Source organism: Mastomys coucha, unplaced genomic scaffold, assembly GCF_008632895.1.
Source record: "Mastomys coucha isolate ucsf_1 unplaced genomic scaffold, UCSF_Mcou_1 pScaffold23, whole genome shotgun sequence".
NCBI lineage: Eukaryota > Metazoa > Chordata > Mammalia > Rodentia > Muridae > Mastomys > Mastomys coucha.
Window position 1 is genome coordinate 9,898,704 of NW_022196906.1, and position 23,865 is coordinate 9,922,568.

General features: G+C 42.9%; 1 protein-coding gene across 11 annotated transcripts in view; it reads right to left on the bottom strand.

Annotated features, from left to right (window-relative positions):
* Nucleotides 1–23,865, bottom strand: part of Fat3 (FAT atypical cadherin 3) — a 591,431-nt gene that overhangs the window by 34,077 nt on the left and 533,489 nt on the right. For 9 of the 11 annotated variants that reach the window (XM_031346174.1, XM_031346182.1, XM_031346176.1 and 6 more), the window contains 6 exons: nt 22,972–23,109; nt 21,979–22,122; nt 18,728–18,925; nt 15,749–16,547; nt 3,049–3,183; nt 186–343 (listed from right to left, as the gene is read on the bottom strand). In XM_031346174.1, coding sequence (XP_031202034.1) covers nt 186–343; nt 3,049–3,183; nt 15,749–16,547; nt 18,728–18,925; nt 21,979–22,122; nt 22,972–23,109 — 1,572 coding nt within the window. Of the gene's footprint in view, nt 1–185; nt 344–814; nt 1,048–3,048; nt 3,184–12,031; nt 12,175–15,748; nt 16,548–18,727; nt 18,926–21,978; nt 22,123–22,971; nt 23,110–23,865 lie in introns of those variants that run through there. The other 2 variants (XM_031346183.1, XM_031346184.1) reach the window with 2 other exon arrangements.

Sequence of the window (23,865 nt, forward strand, 5' to 3'; positions counted from 1 at the left end):
AAAAAAAAAAAAAAAGAAATGCTTGTGAGCAGGGTGTGGTGGCTCATGCCCATAACCTCAGCACTGAGATGCAGGGTAGTTTTGAGTTTGAAGTTGCCCTAGGCTTCAACATAAGACTTTCTCAACAACAATGGCAAATAATGAGAAAAGCCAAGCTGCAGAAGAAAGCAGTCCATTTTACAAACCTTCAGAATCATGCAGGGGTTGGCCCGAGTGTACATTATAATTCCATTGCTTTGCAGGGTTCTCAGGCGCAGAGCTAGCTTGAAGTCCTCTTCTTTGCTATTTTCAGAAAGCCGATACTTGATGTAACTGTTCCCAGCAAAGCTAAGAGAAGTGTGCCCTGAAAAGATCATTCCAATAGCACAAATGTTCTTTTAAAAACCAGAAATGATCGGGGACCCACGAAGCCACCCGCATATCAGGAAAGGTGATTGCAGACCACAGCAGTTAAGGATGGAGCCCAGGGATCTTGTCAGTTTACAATTTTGCATCCTTAAATATTAACTAGTTAGCAACCAGAAAATCCCGCTTGTCTCATATTCAGAGAAACTTGGTAAATTCCATAATGTGGATTTTCTTAGTATCATTAGATTCTTTTTTTTTTAAAGATTTATTTATTTATTTTACTTTTGTATGAGTATATCGTAGCAGTCTTCGGACACACCAGAAGAGGGCACCAGATCCCATTACAAAGGGTTATAAGCCACCATGTGGTTGCTGGGAATCGAACTCAGGACCTCTGGAAGAGCAGTCAGTGCTCTTAGCCGCTGAGCCATCTCTCCAGCCCCATCATTAGATTCTTAACTGCCTCTTTCCAAATTTATTATTATTAAAAGATATCCTTTGATTTCTTCTGGAGCACTGCTGTCCCTTAGATACGTTAGAGCTTCACTGGGTCAGGTGGTACATGCCAGTAATTCCAGCAACTGCCAGCAACATGCCAGTAATCCCAGTAGCAAGAGGCTGCTGCAGGAGGCTCTCAAGTCAAGGTCTTCCAAGATTATAGAGTTAGTTCACTGTCAACCTGGATGGCTTATTCTCAAACTGAAAAAGCAAAGGAAAGCTATAGCTAAATGGTGGAGTGTTTGCCTTTCATGGGGTCCTAAGTCAATCTCTCATAGTAAAAAAAATTAAAAAGAATAATAATTTGACAAGGAAAACTCAGTCAAGTCATGAATACTTGTGTTCATTCTCCAGGCATGCTAATACCAACCAGTCAACTGGTGTCAGGTCTTAAGGAAGGAAGCCCCAGGGCTGGTGAGATGGCTCAGCAGGTAAGAGCTCTCCAAAGACTGACTGCTCTCCAAAGGTCCTAAGTTCAATTCCCAAAACCCACATGATGGCTCACAACCATCTGTACAGCTACAGTGTACTCACATAAATAGAATAAATAAATACATCTTTTAAAAAACATGTAAAAATAACAAAAATACTACTAAGGAAGGAAGCTCTGAGCTGTCACAATACCAATTGTCAATCGTTACCTATGAGGCTTCCATTCTTAGACTCTCTTCTCTCTATATTTGTGTCTGTGTCTCTTTCTGTGTCTCTGTCTCTGTTTCTGTCCCTCTGTGTCTTTTTGTCTTGGACTCTGCCATTCTCTCCCTCTCTCTTCTCTAAAAAGGATAGTCTTAAGCTGGAAAGTTAGGAGAAAAGGGATTTTCAGAGGAAAATAAGTCACAGCAGATAGTATGGCTTTGGGTTTCTCAAAGAGGAGTTAACCCTTCCTAGACTCTAGCCCAATCCACCTCACCAGATTCTAAATTTGCCTGCTTCAAAATTAACCATCTTTTTTTATTTCTTAGCATTTTTGTCAATATTACATTGCAGCAAACAGATCAATAGCTTTGTAGAGTGAAAAGCAGAGAGAATTAAAATACAGCAGATGGGTGATTGTCACCAGCAATAGAACATTCTCCATTTAGAAATTGGCAGAAAGGGATGCTGTGTGCATGGCATGTGTGCTGGGGTAGGGTCACCATAGTGACTTGCTCAAGCTTCTGGGTTTTCCCTTCATTTCATGGTCAGGTTTATACTGGACATCAACCGTGATGGAGTTTGGTTCCTATTTTTATAATAGGACGCCTCACAAAGCTTGACTTGAACCTCACAGGAAGCAAAGTGCTCTCCATATTAGGCATGATAACTCACGTTGCCACTGTCGGTTCACAATTATCATCTCTTTCACCACATATCATCACCCACTGCTGTGATGCTGGGTTAGCCTTACAAGAGATAGTAACTATCTCCCGGATTCCAAATTGGTATCAATGTGCCTAGATGTTAAATACACCTTATCACAGAAGAAGATCCTACTGAGGTATATGCGATTTCAAGTGGCTACAAAGGGGGCACCCAGAAGCATGGGCACTGGGATTTTCATTACTGGGAAAATGGAAGAAGACACTTTTAGAGTAAAAAGGTAAGATAAAGTGAAAGAACTAAGTAAAAATGTTAAAATTAGATGAAGACCACAAGAAGGTTATTTGGATGAAAATGATGTAAATAGTGATTTTTTTCTTTAAGATGCAGAGACGAACAGCTCAGTTTCAGCAACATAGCATTAGTTAGAGCTTCCCAGGGAAGAGTTGCCTTACTTGGTGTTCAAAGCTAGTCTTATTCTGTGGAAAGTTGATGAGGATGGCTTAGATCTACATTTTTTTTTTGACTTGAGTTTTTATTTCCCTTTTTGGCTACAGTTCTTGAAGCTTTCTGACTCCCAGGGAGGGGTCTGATCTGTCCATTCAGCAGCACTCAGTGTTCCATAACTTCACACTCTCATCAACCATGTGACATGACTGAGGACCCATGAGATGGTCTCCACTTTACATAAGGAGTCCTGTGTTCATGTCTCCTTAGCATGGACTAGCTATGGGATGCCCCAACTAAACATGAAGGTGAGCATTGGTCATGCTCCATTCTGAAGTTAAGTGTTGTATAAAAATAAATGTGTCTTCCAGAAAAGTCTAGTCAGAGACAATCACTCAAGGAAAATTCACTGAGAAGTGGGAGCCCCAACCCTGTCCTGTCCACACCACTCCATACCTGAGCACTCTCCAAGTTTCCCTGGTGGACACTGGCAAAGATATGGCCTCCTGCTGGCCTCATAACCCACACATTGCATGTCCTCTGGACATGGTTTCTCCACACAAGGATCGTTGGACCCGGGGCACACTCCTCCTGTGGCAAGGGCAGAAGAAACATGATCAAGACATAAAGAGATTCACCACCAGTTTTATGGATCATAAGAAATTATCAAGGCCTGGACTATATGTGATCTCAAGTGGCTACAAATGGGCACCCAGAAGCATGGGCATTGGATTTTCATCACTAGGTGTCAGTGCCAATCACAGCTCTCTGTATCCTGTCAACATTTCAATGCCAGGCTGAGGAGGATAAGAGCAAAGAAAAATCCAAAGCTTATCCTATTAGGCCAAAATATACGAAAGCTTTCTTTTAGCTGAAGAAAGATCATCACTTCAAGACTCTGTCAGGCAGTATTAAAGAAGGTTCCTGACATCCTAATGGTCTTTATAAGCACTGTGGTTATATCTATTTTCTGCAGACTATTACTACTCTGAAAAACTTGAGGGCAGAATGTAAGAGATGTTAGCTGTTGATTTCAGGGAGAGGAGGAGGGGAGGAACAAGGGATGTGGAAGGGCAGGTAAAGAGGAAGTGAGTATATATTCCTAAATGTAAGTCTAATTCTAAATTATGAAAGCACAACCCATTTTGTTTCCTAATCCTTTCTGCCACATGGGATTTTATTGATTAACTATGAGGAGTCCCTGCCAGCTACTTAAGAAAAAAAAAAGCAGATTTATCCTTGGCTGAGTCAGGAGTCCATTTCACTTGCTTGATTCAAGCTTAGATGAAAGTTTAATCCCTTAGGAGGGAAATCCCTGGAAGAAGATTAAAGCAGACTAGGACTCAGGTGAATTAGGTCAGCACCAGCATGAAGACAGGTATGACCTCATTGAAAGCAGTATGCTTGTCAAGGGCTCTGGGGTATTTCAAATGTATTTAGGACCTTTTCAACTGGGCAAGAGTTTAAGTGGCAAAGGACTCTTGGAAAAGTGGATCAACTAAAATTAAGCCTCAAATGAAATGGCATTTTTCTAAGTGGGCTAGTGTTTTTACTGGAGTGCTCCTTCTCTTTGAATGAGGAGCGTAGCAGACTTCACTTGGCAGGAGCTGTCCTTGATCCCACTCTTCTCTATGATGCCTTTCCTGGTCATTAAGGACTGTCCCACGACAGTCATCTCTTTGTTTGAGGGAAAACAGGAGTGTGGAGCTAACTACCTACAAACATTTTTTGAACTGTAATCTAGAAGAGCAGCCATCTTGCCAGTACTAGGAAACTCAGGATTCATAAATCTCACTTTGCTGTTACAACAGTCGATTTGCAAAAGTCACTCGACATTGATCCAGCTCTCAGCCTTGGAGGTGAAGGAATTTTAAACTGAATATTTAGAACAAGCTGTACTAGTGATACCACAAGATCCAACCTCCCAAAACACATCCTGAGATCTAGTGCACTCTAAACCTCTATGCTTTCCATATATTTTTCAGTATTGGTAGAATGTTACCTGATATTTGACCATCTCATAAGCCACTTCAAGGAGCTCTGGTGAACAGTTTTAAAATAACTTTAGGCATATTCATTCAACAAACAATAACTTGTTGAATTAAAAAATATTAATTTGATAAAGTAACTGAGACCAGTGAGATAATAAGCAAGGGCCTCCAAAGATGACACAAAATGATATCCATAGACATGAAACACGTACACATTACATATCAGGTCACTGTGTTGATAGGTATGTGAGAGCAAGGGATGTCCCATAAAAGGGATGCTCTGTGTCCTGGGAGAATGTTAGACCTATTCATTAGGAAGAGAATGTTCTAACTCTAGATTGAAACGGGGAGATCCTTAGAGTAATAGGAATGAGCCAACCATGATGATGGTGTAGCTTTGTACATGACTAAACTTTTGTTCACAGCCAACTTACGCTCACAGCAGCTGGCTCTGCCATATTGTGAGCACCTCGGCACCTTTGACTCAGGTAGTGATGGCCTACACTCTTCCAGGGTATTTCTTAATGTTGAACAATAGTTAGGTTATGCTGAAAAGCACAAACACCTGAAGCTAACTAAGCAAAAACTACATGGAAGCAGCAATGAGCACGTACCACAAAGCTTCTTATCATGACATAGTTTCTGGCTTACCTGGCTAGACCCTTACAGGTAGCAGTAACTTCCAAGAGGACCCACATGTAATGGTTTATGTGCAGAAATCTGTTGTTCTTGATTGACATTACTTTTTATTTTTCTATTTCAGTATGCCTAGGGATCCCATCTCCATATGTCACTGCATCTTTGACATACCACTATAGATGTTATTCATTGCCTGTTCTGGTTTTATGTAACTGCTACAGTGCTAAGAAATCCTACATTCTCAAAACCTTAATTTAAAAGCCACCATTTCAAAGAAGAAAGGAGGGTTAGGTAAGTGTAGATGTGTAACAGTAATGATATTTATTTCCATAGAAATTGTGATAATATTTATCAAATAAAACTAAACATTTTTGCATTTATCTAATGAAAGTTAATCACTCTGTTTCTGAGACAATTCAGCACTGAGGGATTTCTGCATTTTATCCATGTCTGGCCTTTTGTGACCACACTCATCACCATAATTAGCATAGAACTTGTCGCTTGATATGTTGAATCTCTAACCTTGAGTTAAAGCACAAATTCACTTAACCAGCAGTTGGAGCTCAAGCCCACATCTCTTATTTTTCTTGTGGCTTTGTGTCACAATATACAGAAATGTACATAATTAAGCCACAGTTACCAATTAATGATTTTTTAATCCAGTCCCCACTAGAGCAAATGTAGCATTAGTGTGTATGAAAAACAGCAATATAAATATTACAAGTGAGTTATGAAGTGAATAACAATATTCAGTATATAATAATGTACATGTACTTTCATTCTCTCTGCTTGTGACTTTGATCAGTTCTTCCTTTCTCTTGTTTTTAATAACCTCTCTATTGTGAAGGGGGCATTTATGGATAAGGGATGTGACTCTGGCTGCTTTAGATAGCTGCAGGAGTCTTCTGCTTTCATTCCAGCCTGGGATCTGCTTAGCCATAAATAAATAGTTCATCCAGCTGCCTGTCAGGGAGCTCAGCTCACAGGCTCACTCTCCTGCAGCTGACAGAACTACAACAGCAAACCTGAGCCTTCAGGTCAGTCTGCATTTTGTACATATCTTTGGTTGATAAGTTTATTCCAAGTAAATACATAAAATCATTGAGAACCAGCTTCCTCCAGACAGGTGAGTCTCCATATCTAATATAGGGATTCTCTGCTCTCTATAAAGTATCATAGAGATTGGTTCCTTTCTGAAGCAAATATTGTCTGAAGGGCATGGCTTCAGATGTTGATCCTGTATTAAGCCATATGCTCCTGGGCCTCTGATGGACCCAGGTCTGGGGCCCTGGGAATACTTTAGGGATAAATGCTCTTTTCAACAGAGGTCTAAAGTTTTCTAGGTACATAGAATCAGTATTGCCTTGTGTGGGTGCTGAGGGGTTAACCTGATTTTAGAAATCTCATGTTTATATGATTCTATCTCAGGCAACTGTGCACACCTATTATTGTTAAGAGCCTTAAAGACCCACTCTCTGGTGGTAGAAAGTGCCTCATCAGCTCCTGAGTACCAGTTAAGAGATGACAGTGTCAACTCCTGTTGGCTTCTGGGAGGAAGTTTATCTTATTAACTATCATTAAATAATCTGGGTTTAATGAACTTGCGCTGTGCTCTGTGACAGCTCAGGGAGGGGAGGCCTGTAGACCTGCAAGCTCTTCATCTCCAGGCATTCATCAGTGTGGAGGGAGCATGAGGGTCTCCCTTTCTATCAAACCAAATGAGTCCATTTGTCATGTGCCAGTGCAAGACCAGGCATTAGTAGCCTCCGTGACAACATGAAGCAGAGGAATAAGCTCCATTCCCTGTTTCCAGGTCCCCTGAGGAAGTGTAATAGGAAAGTGTTCAGATCCTATTGACAAGCTACAGACCTGGCTAGTTATTTAATATATTTACTCTGTGGCCTTGAACATGGTGCTTAGCTTTTCTGGATCATGACCGCCTTTCAGAGACTCAGGACAAAGATTCTTCACAGTGTTGTAATAAGTGAGTGGGCCAGTGCCTGAGGACATAGTTGTAAGGAAAGCTCTGAACTAGGTTGTAAAACTGGTGAGGCTCACACAGTCTGTCAAGATGGCAGGGACCTGATCTTTCTACCTGCTGCCTGATTTGAGTCAGATTTGGAAGCTGAGAGATGATATGAAGTGCCATGTGTATTGGAGGTGTAAAATAAGGCCTGGAGCCTTTTATTCTTCAGGCTCACAGGACTCACACAGCTGTGTCTATGCTTCTGTCCCCACTCCAAGTAGAGCCTCCTGCCTTGTCTACTACAGGTAAGGCTCCTGTCTTCTTGAACCTGTGTACAGTCCCTTACCTCCAACTCTGCTCCAAAGCCAATTTTTTTTTTCACTTCAGGTAGAGTCCTCCTGGAACTTTTCCACTTCACTCCCAATCCATCACCTCCACCTTAGGTCCCCTCTCCTTACTGCCCTCACCTTAGGCCCCTCTCCTTCAAGGTCTCAGGCATGATTCCTCACTTTCTCCACCTCAGGTACGCCCCCTCACCTTGTCTACTTCAGGCACAGCTCCCTCACATTCTCCATATCAAATACAGCCTTTACCAGGTGTGCTCAGGCACACTGTATCTTCTCTATGTCTTGCACAGTCTCTTAACGTTTCCTACCTCAGGTACAGTCCCCTGCCTTTTCCACCTCAGACATATCTGTGGTCTTCCTCCAGCACTTCTTCCTCCACTTCCTTCTCCTCCTCCACTACCTCTACCTCTTAAGGTGTAGCCATATCTTCCCCACTCCTGTTGTGGCTGTTCTTTATACTCTGGAGAAATGCACAGAGGATGTGTCTGTCTGTTCTTTGCAACTTTCCCACTTGCTGAAGGTCTTCAGGTGGCAATTTCTGGTTGCTTTCTACGGTACTGACAACAGAAAAGCGACCTGAGCTGAAGCCTCTGTACTTCTGGTGGGGCAAAGGGTGGTTCCCTGGAGACTTTTGGAAGGTCTTACTTCCATATTTATGACTCTCTTCATTGCTGCAGTATTCCCACACCCCTTGGGATTATGTCTGCACCAGTGGCTAATACATCAGCATCTAGCTGTGATTATTAAGCTGCCACTTTGAGCTGAGTCCATTTCTTGATTTATGTCACTGCCTCATTATGCTGAAGAATCCAATAACTAATGCTAAGTCCCCTGATCCAAAGCCCACATGCTTTGCTGAGATGCTGTGTCTGGGTAAATGCTGTGTAAGTCAGTGAGAAACCTTCTTGATTCAGGGCCTGCAACAGATATGGGATATGTACCCTAGAGAATCCAGATTTGAGGCAGTCCATGTGGCTCTCCCAGAAGCAGAGACATGTCCAGGCACTAGAACACTGGGCTTAGCCATCTTTTGTGTATTATTTCACCAATGGCCAAGCTTGGTTCTATTTAAGACATCCTCTCTGGAGCCATCTTGCATGGATAGAATGTCCTCAGACAATTATCAACAAACTCAAGCCAGAGAACAAACTCAATTCTAATTTTTGTCTACATAAAAGAAAATCTCAAAGCCAAGTTTTATGTGTTAGACTACCTCAGGATCCCTCATCTTATTTTATTAAACTTTAAGAATGCATCACCACAGCCATCTCCCAACAGGCTCTCCCTCCCTGTCCTATAGTGTCTGCTCTAAGAACTGTTCTCATTCCTCCCCATCCTGCCCAGCCAACCTCTGCTGCCCTCTTGACATCATGATGCTGTTTTGGGTTTCATGGGATAAAGCCTTTGTCTATCTATCACACATCTTCACACCCAGCCCAAAGCTGCAGCTTTTCTCTTCACTGCTTTCTTTGCTCAACATGCATTTCTTATTGGCAAAATCCCAACATTACAAACTTCATTGCTTTCAATGTGTTTTTCTTCTTCTTTGAATTCCTCCAACAAAAACTGATACTGTCCTCCTTTATAGCTCCTCTGTGTCCCAATTATGCACTTTCTTGGTCTTGGTAGGGTGCAATTGTTTATATCAAGGAAGAAAGAGTGCTGGTGTTTGGCTGAGAAAAGAGAACCTGAGGAATCATAATTGTTCTCCTTAGCCATTCGAGGCAGACTGCAGAAAAGGAATGAGCCAGCCAGGCTTTGTGTGTATAAAGGCCAAAGCTGGTCAATGTAAGAAGATGGACTTTGGTGGAGTGGCATATAATCATCTGGAGAGATGCTGCGCTTGTTCTTAAATCTTAGCTGAATTTCCATACCAGGGATCAAGCAGACAGGATGTCTGTGTTGGGCAGGAGGCTGGGCTGGGTGGCCTCCAAGTTCCTTCCACAGTTGCACAGAGTTAAAAGGTACTGTAGCTAACAAACACTTCCAGTAAGATGATCACATATGAATCTTGGTTCAGCCACTTATGAGCTCTGCAGCTGTGAGTCTGTCAACTGAGGTTTCCAAGGTTTGGATTCTTCAAGTTCTGAGGAAAGCTGATGATAACTCCTTTATAGGGTCACAGAGAGTGTTCAATGCAATTCTAATAGTGTAAAATAGAGTTGGAAGCTGGTCATGGACCAACAAATATTAATTCTTTGTCCATCCCCGTTGCGATCTGTGGGTGAACTGTACATTTCTTCATTTCCAGACCTTGGCTCTCACTCTTCATTTGGAACCCTCCCCCATGGCCACCTGCCTAACTCCAGGCATCCTGCCAGACCCACTCAGGTCCCAGTGAGGCAGGACGGAAAGACAGGAGATTGAAAAGAGCCTTGGATGAAAAAGAAACCTTTCAGTCCAGAGTCTGGTTAAAGCCTCTTGCCAGGTAGTAATCAAAACTTCTAGTACAAGCAATAGTCACTGTAAAGACTGCCTGTATAGAGACAATATTTCTTTTAAGAATATTAAAATAATAAACTTAGCTTAAGACCTGAGTACCTATGACCTCCAGAGGGCTGTGCCCTCTTCTCCATATTTACTAAGGGTCTCCCAAACAAGCAGATTGACTTTGCTTATGGTGTGTGAGAACAGCCCAACTTCCTGAATTTTTGGATCTAGAGTTTTATATCTAATCAACTGCAATCCTGTCAGATAAACCTCAAGAACCACCCTGTGATCTTTTTAATTCCTTAAGCAGTCTTTGAACTATACTAACTTTAAAAACTCAAATCATGTTTATGACTATAAGAAAGATAATAAAAAATGACTGTCCTTTGTGAAGGCTACACCTAAGCTTTTGGGTCTCACTTTCTTCTTCTTTTTTTTTTATTAGATATTTTCTTTATTTACATTTCAAATGTTCTCCCTTTCCTGGTTTCCCCTCTGAAAAAAAAAATCCTATTCCTCTTCCCCCTCCTCCTGCTCACCAACCCACCCTCTCCTGCTTCCTGGCCCTGGCATTCCCCTACACTGGGGCATAGAGTCTTCCAAGGACCAAGGGCCTCTCCTCCCATTGATGACCGACTAGGCCATCTTCTGCTAAATATGCAGCTGGAGCCATGAGTCCCACCTTGTGTACTCTTTGGTTGGTGGTTTGGTTTCTGGGAGCTCTTAGGGTACTGGTTAGTTCATCTTTTTGTTCCTCGTTTGGGGCTGCAGACCCTTCAGCTCCTTGGGTCCTTTCTCTAGCTCCTTTTTTGGGAATGCTGTGCTCGGTCCAAAATTTTCTCCTTGTGTTACTCTCAACTAATCCTTGAGCTTAAGATCTAAGTTAAATCCTTCTCCAGAAACCCCACCCCTACACTTACAATTGCTCTTCCTGAATTCATTATACGGGTATCTGAATGGAAATGAGGCGAGGGAACTCCTCAGGGGGCCCATTTCCACCACAGCTGACAGCACCACCTTCAGTGCCTCTCTCCAGGGCTGGGAGTGTCCTCCCTTGCTGGTGGAGGGAATGGCTACTGTCCCTGTCATCTGTCTAGCAGGAGTGTTACTCATGGAAACGTCCTGTTTGTTTAACTGAGTCCTCTAGTTCCATCCTCTGTTTCTTATTTGAGTAAATATGACAAACTAGGCAGCTGCTGCTGCCATGGCTTCTGTAAACACACTGGCTTTAAATGCTGATGGTTACCTTGGGAGCCTATTCTAGACAAGTATGTCCTTTTGGATATATTTCTATTTCATATTTTTTGAGCAGCTAATGAAAAATTTAAACTGAGGATAATCAGTATAGTCCCCTGAGTTGTTTTGCCGTCCCTTCCCTTTGCTTACTCATGAGAGGTCTGTGACATCTATCACTCCCCATTAAGCTTGCTGTCAGACTTCCTGACTGGGCGTGACAGTGTTCATTGACTACTCAGAGTTCATGGGGAGTCATCTCAGGACATCAGAACTCTGCATCTCTCTAATTCTGTTAAAAGAAGCTCTTTCGTGGTGCCTGGGATTTAATGAGCTTATTTGGCAGTGAGATTCACATTGGGTTTCACTTGTTAGCACAACTCAGCACTTTGGTTCAAGATGCTAATGATGATAATTGGACCCAAAAAATCTGCATGAGAAAAAGATGAGCTGGAAGTTGGGAGGGGGCGGGGTACTGGGGCCAACTCTGTATAAACATCACTATATAGCCCCAAATGATCACTACATTCATTTACCACGCTAATTATTCCACCAAGTGGTGGGAAAGATCATTTAATGAATCTGTCAGCCTCCCAGGATAAACAGAAGAACAGTCACACTAGTGTGTGAGTGAGCCTCTCTCTCTCTCTCTCTCTCTCTCTCTCTCTCTCTCTCTCTCTCTCTCTCCCTCTCTCTCTCTCTCTCTGTGTGTGTGTGTGTGTGTGTGTGTGTGTGTGTGTGTGTGTGTGTGTGTGTGTGGTTGGGGGGAGGAATGTCTGTCAAATCCAGTATCCTTGATTTCTAATAAATGAAAAGATGCCTTAAAAATTAGCTCCTGCTAACATATTACATTCCTTTATTCTTACTTAAAAGGAAATGTTGGAAGAACTGAGAGGGACAATAGCTTGTCCCTGGAGGCTGAAGGAGAATTTATTCTTCTTTTACTTGTGACATTCCTCCATGTTTGGTCTTCTGCCTGTCAGCAATAGAGATACAAATGTTGATAAAGTCATGTGACCCAAGCGTTTTTTCCATGCCTGAGTATAAGGCTTGGCACTTGTAGCAAGTTAGTTCCAAACTGTGAGAGATCTGTCTTCCTGGAATCACACTATTCTGGCAAACCATTCCTAGAAGACCAGGAAATGGGATTAATTGAGGATTCTTGATTAGGATTTACATAAAAGGAGTGTCCTTGCTATTACCAAAATGATGCATTACTTTGTGTGTGTGTGTGTATGTGAGTAAATCAAGCTCTAACTGAAATCTTTGGCTCTGGCTCCTGATTTCAAAGCCTTTGATTCACTGTCAGTTGTCTCTACTGCCTGAGGTAAGGCAGAACATCATGGTGAAAGACAGCAGTGGAGCAGGGCTGCTCTCTCCACAGCAACCAGGAGGCAGAGAGACATAGAAAAGACTTGAAGAGAGGTACTTTCTTCAAAGGTGTGCCACACGGACCATATCATCCATTAGAGCTACCTTCTAACAGACTATTCAACCATGCATTATCAATGGGCTAATCCACAGATGATTCTAGAGTGCACCTGGCCTATTCCCCTCTCTAAAGCACATCAGTGGGGCTAAGGATAAAGTGCTTCCCATGTAAACATGAGGGCCTGAGTTCAGATCCTCAAACCTACGAAAAAAATTCCACAGCATGGAATGCACTGACATGGAACGCCAGAAACAAGCTTGCCAACAGAGTAGTAGATTAGTTAAATTGGCAATATCTATATCTATATCCATATCTACTTCTATATATGCGTATATATTCATACATACATATATACATACATATGACTATGTATATATATGAATGTGTCTATGATGTATATTGAGATCATGCCTTAATATATAAAGTGCAGAGAGATTGAGAAAGATACCTGGCATCTGTTTTCCATATGCGTGCACATACACACACATACCCATACACATATATCAACACATGTACAAAATATATATATTTCACACACATTTTAAAAAAATTCTATCAACTGAAAGCCAAGCCTTTGACACACAGACCTTGAGGATACAGTTCCTGAACTTTGACCAGACCAGTGAGGAGTATCACTCTGGCCTTAGGCAGGACACATGAGGTTATCCTTGCATTGTATGCTGAAGATGAGGATGGGCCGGATAATATTTTCAGCTCTATTTACTACTGCATTTTAGAACTTTGCCTTCAGATTCATTTTCAGGATGACTTAAATTGAGGACTTTCCTTACCATGCCTAGTTTCACTAGAGCAAGGTTTAATACATACTGGGAAGGCTTCCTCTTGCCTACCAAGGGGCCAAGTCACAGAAATAATAGCATTCTAGGTTTACTGAGAGTAGAATTTAAGGGGAACATAGAAATTCTGTGTAGGAACATCATCTTGAAACACTGCCTTTAGAATACCAGAATAATATACAAGCCACAGATCAAAGCTTTGCACTGAAATAATAAGAATCAAACAAGTAAATGACTAAAAAACCCTCCATGTCTTTGCAGTAGAGACACTGCTAAGCCAGCTCATTCACATCTTCAACTCACATCCTTATCTGAAAAGCCCTCACATCACAAAAGCCTTTCCTTGGCTGTGGGAGGGGCACTTGTCTTCTCTTCTTGAGCTTCTTACAGCAGGTAGATGCTTGTAAGTGCAGCCTCAGCATCGTTGGCTCTGGAAGAGGCTGTGTGCTTTTCATTTGAATCCTCACTGTCTAGAACATTGCTGCCTCAAAATATTTCTATTTTCTCTGAGTTCTCAGAGTACAAGATTGATGTGCTTCTGTAGATTCCCCTGCAGAGTTTGCCCTGTCCTATTCTGAACTCCTCCTGAACCCTGCTGTGAATCACTACATGGATTCTCCAGCACAGCTTTGGTGTATAAATCAGTTTGTCTGCAAAGGACATCTAGACAAGGCCTGGACAGCTGGCATTCATAAATTGTTCATGGTGGCATCTGCCAGAAATGCAGTTCACCTATCATGCTTGTGCTGAATTATTTTGCAACTATAGTGCATATGTCACAGTCTGGCCCTCTCTGCATCCACTTGGTGAAAATGCAAACCAAAGTCACTGGTACCAGAGGGCAAACACCCATTCTAGGAAGCTCTGAGGCAGTCGAAGTGCCTCCTGAAGGGGGTTGAGGTCCCTAGGTCCTCCCTTTGATGAGCACATATTTTTAAACTGCAACCAAAATCATGTCTCAAGAGAGGAGGCCAGAGTTGCTGCCTGTTCTCAGCTACCCACAGGGATGGTTTATAAATGGCTTCCCTTCTGGCCACAGTCTCTGTGGACCAAGTTTACATTGGATAGAGTAACTCCAGTACGCTTTTCTTAGAGAAGGGCTGTAAATTTATGGCTCCTAAGTCAAAGAGAGAAAAGAGGGAAAGAGACAGAGCAATTCCTCTCACTGATTACTGGGGGCCTGTGACTGTACAGCAATGACCTTTGACCAGCCAAGGTCAAGGTTCAGTGACAAGTAGGAAGCTTAGTCTCTGCAGCTCTGAGGTCAGCCTGCCCCTTGACTAGCCTGCTTTTCATGGAGGCAAATGGTGCTGCTGTAACCCTCTGCTACAGCTTCCTAACTCATTTCCCACTAGCGGGCTGTAGCCTGCTGACTCTGTACCCTTTGTAGAGGATATCACCTACCCCATAACCTTTTTCCCTCTAATCAGTTGATGGCTCCTGCTACCCCAAGGTCATTTCTAATTCTTCATCCTAGCTAATGGCTTCAGTTGTACATAGGCCTCTCTGGTCTCATTTGTCATGGCTGCCACTTCCTACCAGAGAAGGAAGCACTTTCATTCTCATTGGGACGGGTTCCTCTCTTATCCTTTAAGCTTATCCTTTATCCTCAGGCAAGTCCTTCTCTGATCCCTACCTGAGTTTATCTCAGCCTACGTGATGCCTCTCTCGCTGAGCCCGCTGCAAGGGTTTATACTCCAGTAGTTAGATCAAAGCAGGTGGTGACAGTGGTTTGCAGTGTTTCATGCACCAAATGCTCCACGTGCACAGTGATACTGATGGGAAAGTTTCATAACTGTGGTGGCCAACTGGTCATACTTCCTGCTTCTTCTACACCCCCAGAATCCATCCTGGATATCAGGCATGTGAGAATTACTATTTAGTAGAACGAGTGATTAAATGCAAAAGTGGCATTTCAGAGTTGGAAGGTGTAAGGATTAATCTTTACTGTCAGCTCTATTAGATCTAGAACCATTATGTAAATACCTGTCTGTGAGTGTATCTACACAAGTATTTCTGAAAAGGTTTCAATGATTAGAGAAGACCCACTGTGAATGTGTGCAGCATCACCCCATGGTCTGGGGCCCTGGACTGAATAAAATAAAGAGAAAAAGTGGGGCACCAGAATTCCTCACTTTGTGCTTTATGACTCCAGGTACATATAAAACCAAATGCATCGACTTCTCACGGCTATGACTCCCCTACAAGGACAGCCTGCACCCTCAAACTCTGACCTTATCTGGGTGCTTTTGTCAACTAGACTGTAGAAGCCATGGTAAAAATAACCAAATGTAGAAAGAGATCCATTTAGGTGAACCCACCATTACAGGTGCAGCGCACGTTCCTATAGAAACGTGGACACACGAAGCTGATGCGAGCTGTGCTGTAGGTCATGAGCGCATGGGAATCCAGAGACAAACCCTGCTCGCAGTGCTGCTCCTGACAGTCCAGCCCCGAGCAGTTCTTTTCCAGGATGGCTGCTATATGCATGACATTCTCCAAGTGTCTCCTGGCATTGGACAGCTTCTGGATCAGGTAGGCTGGCTTGTAGAACTCGCTGTTATGCATTTCCACAGCAAACAGCATGTCCAGATGGTTGGTGCCCACCACCGGCTGGATGCTGATGATGCGCAGGCTGTCCTGCTTCTGGGTGAGGACCGCATTCCGCAGAATGCGCCGGAACCCATGCATGTGCAGACCCACAAAGTCCTCGGGGGATACATTCTCAAAGCGGATTGTGACAGTGTTTTGCAGCATCTCATGCACCAGTTGCTCCACGTGCACAACGACATCGATGGGCACTTGAAAGCGGCCGTCACTCACAGACACATTCAAGACATACTTTCCACTGTCCAGCCCTCCCAGAGCAATGATTTTTCCATCATGACTATTCACTTTGAACAAGCTCTTCTGCTCTGATTTCAGGGCAAACGTGAGCACGTCATACATGTCCTGATCTGTGGCATGGATCTTCCCAATGACGCCACCAGGAAAATCATCCTCCATGGTGACAATGAAAATTTCCAGAGGGATGGCTGTGGGTTTGTGGGTGCTTTCCTCAATGACCCGGACACGGATGTAGGTGTGAGAAACTTGCTGTGGTTTTCCTGAGTCTTTTGCCTAGGGACAACAAGAAGAGGACAACACAAGGAGTTAAGAATAGTAATTAAAATATCTTTTCCTTCTACCAGGGCTAACTTCATCCCTTTGTCACTATTCTGAAACATGTTGAGAATGGGCATTTAAGTAGAGGAGTGGTTTATTACCTTCCGTCAGGGTAAGGTATTATAGGCAATAAAATGTGTTAACACAATAAAGACAGAGGGGCTGAGTCACAGACCACTGGCATGAGTGCTATAAGATCCAGCGTGTCCACATCAGGCTTGCCTTGTTTTCATTTTGGACAGAAAACAGAGGAAACTATCTCATAAGTTATGTTCCCACTCCCAGAAAGAATCTTTTGTTTTCTTTCCTTGTGCTTGGACCAGGTGATACCTTTTGGCATATAAAAGAAGTGCCATTAGTTAAATGAAAATTACATCATAGTAAGTTTTAGAGTACAAAAGATGACACAGCAGAAGGGAAATAGGCAGCTTGAAAACCCCCCTTCTCTCTTAATAGAGGAACTGATGAATTAGTCACCATGAGAACAGGACTTTAATGAACACCCATCATGCCTGGTGATGGAGTCAGTAGTGCCATGTTCCAGAATAAAGTCAGGTCCTTATGGTCCAGATCCACAGGGATCCAGTGACCCTGCAGTCCCAGATAGAGAGAGCATAGGACCTGTGTTTTCAAGCACAGACAGCAGTGGAAAGCCAAGCCCTGGACCAGCACAGAGGCTTCTTTTTGCATCTGAGCTTTGTACACAATTTGTTTGTGGTTTTGAGTAAGTTACATGATTTTTCTAAGCTTTTCACCCTTAGCATGAGTATAACAATAATATCAGCAAGAGATATTAGAAAGCACGTAGCAGAGGTATAACCCATAGAAATACTTGGCACATAGCTATGCATATGGTTGCTGCTATTTGCATCATTAGCATCAATACCTGCAGTGTTTGGCTATATGAGTCTAGAGATCCTGAAATGGAGACTCCTAAAATTGGAAGAGAGTTTGGCAAATTAGGTTGAACTTGAAGTCAAACTGTGGATACCTCAAAGGACATTGATGAGTTTGAGTTTCACAGGTCTGCCAAAGGTTGCCCACCACAATGCCACAGGCCAGAAAAGTATCAGAAAGGCATAAATGACTGGAAAGAAGTTGGCAGGACAATGACTTTGCCAGTGATGGTGGGTGTTTCCTATGAGGAAAGCCAAAGGCTTACTGTGGAAAGTGTGATGCCTACTCTCTAAAGGATGGATAGGGTGTGCAGAAATCTCTGCTAGGGCTCTAAGAGGACACTGAAAATTTCCCTTGTACCTGGAGTTTATGTCCTGTGATATTACATTATTTAAATATTTGGACAAAGGGTCTCAACTGGAGAGGTCACAGATGTCCTCAGAGCCAGTATTTTCTAATTTGTCTGGGAATGAAAGAGAACAAGCTTTTGTTTATCTAAAAAGATGACAATTAATTCAATGTGAGTATCCAGAATTACTGAACTACCATAATCCACCCTTCAAAATGGTTAGGCAGCTTTCTGTAGGTGACAGTGGATTGAAACATCATTCAGTTTTATGGCTGAAATCTAAATCTTGCTATAGGCAAAGTCTCAGAAATTCCATGATTTTGATCAGTGACAGCTCCTTTTTGTGACCCTTGCATACCTGTCATTTTTGTCTCCTTGTGCTGTTTTTTTTTTTTTTTTTTTTGTCACACAGGCCATTGAACTTGAACTTGAAGGATTGGAATACTGGAAAGCCAGTGTCATCTGGGGAAGGCATATCTAGCAGAGGCCATGACTTTGCTAAGTTTTTTATGACAGTGATTGACATCCTCCCTCAGTGGAGAGGGGCAGACACTAGTTAGCATACCAGAAGCATGGTAAGAGTCAGTTAGAACCCGGGGAATAACTAGAGAACACACTGAGATCTCCCAACTGTCCATCCCCAGGAACAACCTCCTGAAGCACTCATGCTGAGTAGTGATCACTCTTCTTTCCTGCTCAGTTTCACATGCATTTCGTACACAGAAGCTGTCTTTATTGTTAAGAAACTGAACTTGGGATTGGAAGAGGAACATTCCTTCACTATCATGAACTATGTTGACTTAGCAAACAAAGGAAAACCCAACTAACAGGCAGAAGGGCAGACATGGAAGAAAACAGCACCTGGTGTGGACAGACAGCAAAGCTGTACCTGGATGCATAGTAGGTATTCTGGGGACTCCATGTGTCGGAAGACCACTGCTGACCGAAGGATCCCATAGGAGTCCAGCATGAACTCCTCGTCTTCGTTTCCCGACAAAATAGAGAAGGAAAAGGGAGGCCCATTGTGAAACGAGTCTCTGTCTGTCACCACAAGCTGTAAGATGCTGGTACCCACTGGCTTATTTTCCTGTATAAAGGAGTGTTATAAAAAGGAAGTTAAAATTATACCTCTCATCACATTAAAAAAAAATCATTACAGACGAGGAGCACCAAGCTAGAACTCCAGGCATTTGGCAGAAGGAATCCCCACCCTGGTATTTAATATGTCTACTGAAAACAGGCTGGAGTCGCAAGCATCCTCTTTCCCATCTCTAGCAGCCTCCTCACTGCTGTGTCAGAAGACTGTATTCTCCTTAGATGATAACATCGGGTATTGGCTGATCGGGTTCCTAGGTCCAAAGACACAACCAGGTCCCACCTGTCTGTCACTTTCAGCACTGAGCTACTGAGCACTGAGCAGGGATCTATGAGCAACACTCCTTGGGCCTTTGTGATGAAGGTGGAAATCCACCCAGGGCCAGAAAGCATCACCCTGCTAGGATGGGAACATGCGTCTTCATACTAGTTAAAATGTGGGTAAATGGAGACCAAAAACTATAAAACAATGCCACATCAGACATTTGGAAGAGGGGTGCATGTAAGCAACCTTCTAGTCAATATATAAAACTAAATGGGCTTTTATAATCCACCTCACAACACAGTTGTGTCATGGTCCTCTAGAGGAAAGAAAATAGACAGCACATTTATGAAAATGAGGAGGGAGAGAATCAATTTTAGCAGCCATTTTTGAAACATGGCTCAAAACAGGAACATGAAAATAGTTGTACCTATTTTTTGGGTCAAAGTTTATCTTCTTCACTTTGAAAGCTTCAGATGAAGTTTTTTGTAAGTAGGCTTAATATTGGTTTTCTCTATCCTCTGTGCAATAGTTTAGCCTTAGAATAGTTTGAACTGATGCCAGAGTTTTTATTTGGCTTGTCAATGACCAGCTTCAGGATTTGTTATGGTATAGAAATGAAACATATTCCAGAGATGAGGACCATGATACGTGGTGCTGGGTGACAAGCAAGGTTCATATGCTGAATTAGCTTATGATAACTTTGTATAGCCGAGCATGGTGGCTGGCTCACATTATGATTCTAGCACTTGGGAGGCAGAGGCAGGAGGATTGTCATGAGTTTGAGTCCAACCTCAAATAAAGAATGAGTTGTAGGTAAGTCAGACGTACATAGTGAGACCCTGTCTCAAAAATTAAATAATAAAAATTTAAAATTGAAAAAAGGAAAAAAAAAACAGAGAAAAAAGATAAGCAGGTGTTAGGGCAAGCCCATTGTTGTGGGTATGAAAGAGCAGGAAGTCTCAGGAAAGGACTAGGAGAGATTCCCAGAGGTTTCTAATTCAGGCACATGCCTGCTTGGTTATCAAGCTCCAGGCACCGCCTCCCTTTGGAGCCCACTGTGGGACCATGTCATCCAGTGAAGATTTACTACTTTACACAGACAACATACTCAGCACCGCACAAAACAGAAGATTTATTGATTTGTTTGCTCATTCTCTAGGGCCATTTCCTCCACAGGAAAAAAAAACTGAAACAGTGAGTGAATATGTGTCCTTGGGGTCACTGTCTAAGAAGGAAGGCTGTGAAATTCCAGACAAGCCCAGCCTGCAGGGGGTGGGGGGTCCTGACCATGTGCTCTCAGTGCTGACTTCGGCACCTGCAAACAGTCTGTCCAGCTGATGGAAGCCTGCCATAAAACCGAATGTTGAGACCACAACTGCAGAGATCTAAGAGAAAGGGGAGGAGGTGCAGGGAATCAAGGCAAGAGAGCAATCTCACGCATGGCTGCTGGCAGCAGCAGAGGAGAGGAAACCTACATTTTCTCCGGCAAGGAAGAAGCCTGCATTGACAAAGGGGCCAGTGATGAGCAGACAGTGGCTGTGCATAGTCAGGAACATCTCAGGCTCATTCCCAGAGAGTTCAGCGTCAGTGGGGTGAAGGAGGCTACTCATAGGCAGCCACAGTCAAGTTCTTCCATCTTACCGCAAAGGGCTCTCTAGAGACTTAAACACTCTCATTTTGCTCCTTCACAAAGCCCCTGGCAGTACCTGAGAGCTACTGTACTTTTCCAGAATTCCTATGTAGCTGTAAGGCATGGAGATCATTTGCTGTGTCTCCAAGCCTTCCACACTCAGTCTGGTTCTTTATTCTTCCTACACAGCCTCCAGCCACTGGCAGAGGAAACTCAGGTACTTTGGTCACAAGCTAACTTCTGAATAATAAAGTACTGGAGAAATAGGTCACTTTCACTGAAAGTAGAACACCAGCTGTAAGTTACTCTATCCTGCAGCCCAACTCTAAGGGCAGGTGGGTTTAAAGTCCTAAACATTGTCTATGGAAGGTGAATGTTTAAGGAGCTCTATCCTGAAGTCTATGGTATGGTTCATATTGATCTTTCTCCTCTGTCAGAAGAATACAAGGTTTCTTAAAGATAGCCTGTTACTGTAGAAAGATTATTCATATTGTACATCTACATGATAGAGTCAGGTTCAAACCCTGACCATGTGCCAGCTGCATGATCTTGAGATGTCTAGTTAAGCTCACAGATCCATGGCTCTTTCAGTTGTGTGGTATGCATGTACATAGGAGTTGGTGAATCTCTGCCAGTCAACCATCCATGACACATACCGATGGGAACAGGCAGTTTACATAGAGCATCTAATACTTAGAAGAAACAGTATTCAATAACTGTTTTCAACAATTGTGGTGGAAAGACAGATTGCTTTCACACATTCCTTAGGAATAGACAAGTTGGTATTAAACACTAATTACCCACAGACTGATAAGTAGGTCCTAATACAACGGTACTAAGAGATAGACTCTTGAGGTACCGTTAAGTGTCCTCATAGAAAATCCTGAAGGAGCATGTTTGTCTTTTCTGCCGAGTGGCAACACATCTAGCATTATGTTGCCATTATAAGCAGAAAGAGAGCACCTGCCAGATCCAAGATCTGTGAAAGCCTTGATCTTGATCTTCTCAGCCTCAGAAACTGTCAACTGTAGACTCCAGCTAGAATCTCCTACTCTGAGTTAGTTTGTAGAGAATACCCAACTCAACAAGCCAGAGCAGATGGAGGAGGTTGAGCCACACAGGTAGTACCTGGCAGGCAAGATTTGCTTACCTGGATCACAGCAGTGTAGTTGGCAGGTGTAAACACGGGACTGTTGTCATTCACATCAGAAATATCAATGTTGACAGTTGTCGTTGAGGACAATGCAGGAATGCCACTATCTACTGCCTGGATGAGCAGGGAATATCCTGACACCTGCCAAGGCATAAAGGTGGCAATAAGAAACAGCAGTGCCTCCTTTCTTTTGCACATGCTCAGATAACCTGGAGTCACCTTCACCCTTATTCTGTAGACCTGTGCACCATCAGCACTTGGGGCTGGACCATTCTCTGTTGGAGGTAGACCTATATATTTCAGGGTCTTTAGAGTTGCCCAGCCTCTGCCCACTAGGATACAATATCACACTCAAGCTAGTTGTGCCAACCAACACATGCAGTCCAGCATTTCCAGCTCTTCCCTGAGGGGGCAAGCTTCTGCTTTCAAGGCTCTGCCTGAGCCTTTGTTCAATACAGTTGTCACCACTGACCTATACTGCTTATTTGGATAGTCCTGGTGTGAGTGGGCTCTATTACCTAGAAGATTCAATCCTTTGAGTGTTATTGCTATACATTTCATTTCTATATTTAATTTATCTTTGAAAACATATGTTTTGGTGAAGAATGACAGTATTTAGAAATTAACTCAATCCCAGTCAAAGGAATTTTCTGGATCAATCTTTTCCTAGGGTACCTTCAGGGGGATCTTTCCTGACAAGTTCCTTTTGGGCTGAAGTTGCCAATAAAACCAGGGCACACATCCCATTGAAGGTGTTTTCCTTTCTTTCACTAATGAAGGACTAAAATTCAAACTATGCAGAAAGGTACATATTGGTCTTTTCCCTTAAGATCTCCAGCATCTGCCAAAAGCTATTATCAGTAGAAAATTCTTTAATGAGTCCAACCCAAATATCTACATGTATTTCTTTAATACTCACCTGGAGCTTGTGCCCATGAGGTCAGTGATAGTGTAGATGTGGATGGTGAGGGGTGACCTAAATTTACTCACCCTCTCCCGGTCCAGTTTCTTCTTAACTTTCACAAGTCCCAAGATGGGATCAACAGCAAATTCATTGTCCCGATCTCCACCCACGATGGAAAAACGAATCTGTCCATTAGGCTTGCTATCCACATCTTCTGCTATCAGCTTCATAGGAAAGAAACAAAACAAAGACAAGAGAAAGACAAAAGGTTGATGCTCAGAGTCTCTGCCTGATGGTGTTCTGAGACCCTTGCCCATGATAAATACCTGGTGGAAGAGATGATCCATGGGACCAAAAAGGTAACACTAGCAAGGGCACTTGAATTTCTTTGCTCTTTGCACCTCTCAGAGCCTGACATCTGTTCTGCCTGATGTTCATAAGCGTTTGAGATAATGATGACAACCCGGGTTAACTGGCAGGGTTCATTTCATGACCTCTTTACAGTGCAGTAAGTAATGCCACTACTGATGGTTCTGCTTCATTGTCAATGGGACTGGATGCGGAGTCCCTGCTCTGAGGACTACGAGAGCATTTCTAGAGAGGTTTAACTGTAGAAAGACACATCTTGAATATCCATCGCATCAACCCTTTGAGTTGGGGCCCTAGACTGAATGGAAAAGGAGGAACATTTTCTTGATTCCATACAGAATCCTAGTGGAGCATCTCTGCTTTCTGACTGTGAACATCATGACCAGGCCCATACTCCTGTCCCCATGCCTTTCCACCACAATGGGCTATATTTCCCCTTTAATCATGGGATTTGTTCATGCTCACCCTTTCAGTGTTTCTGTGCAAATCCCTATCCCTCAGGGGGAATATACCCATGAATTTCCTAGTTAGTCACAGGTCAGTTGTTTTGCAGTCATGAATTAGCTGCCTCAGACCAGGAGGCATGATCTTTAAAAGTTCATCCTTGTGTT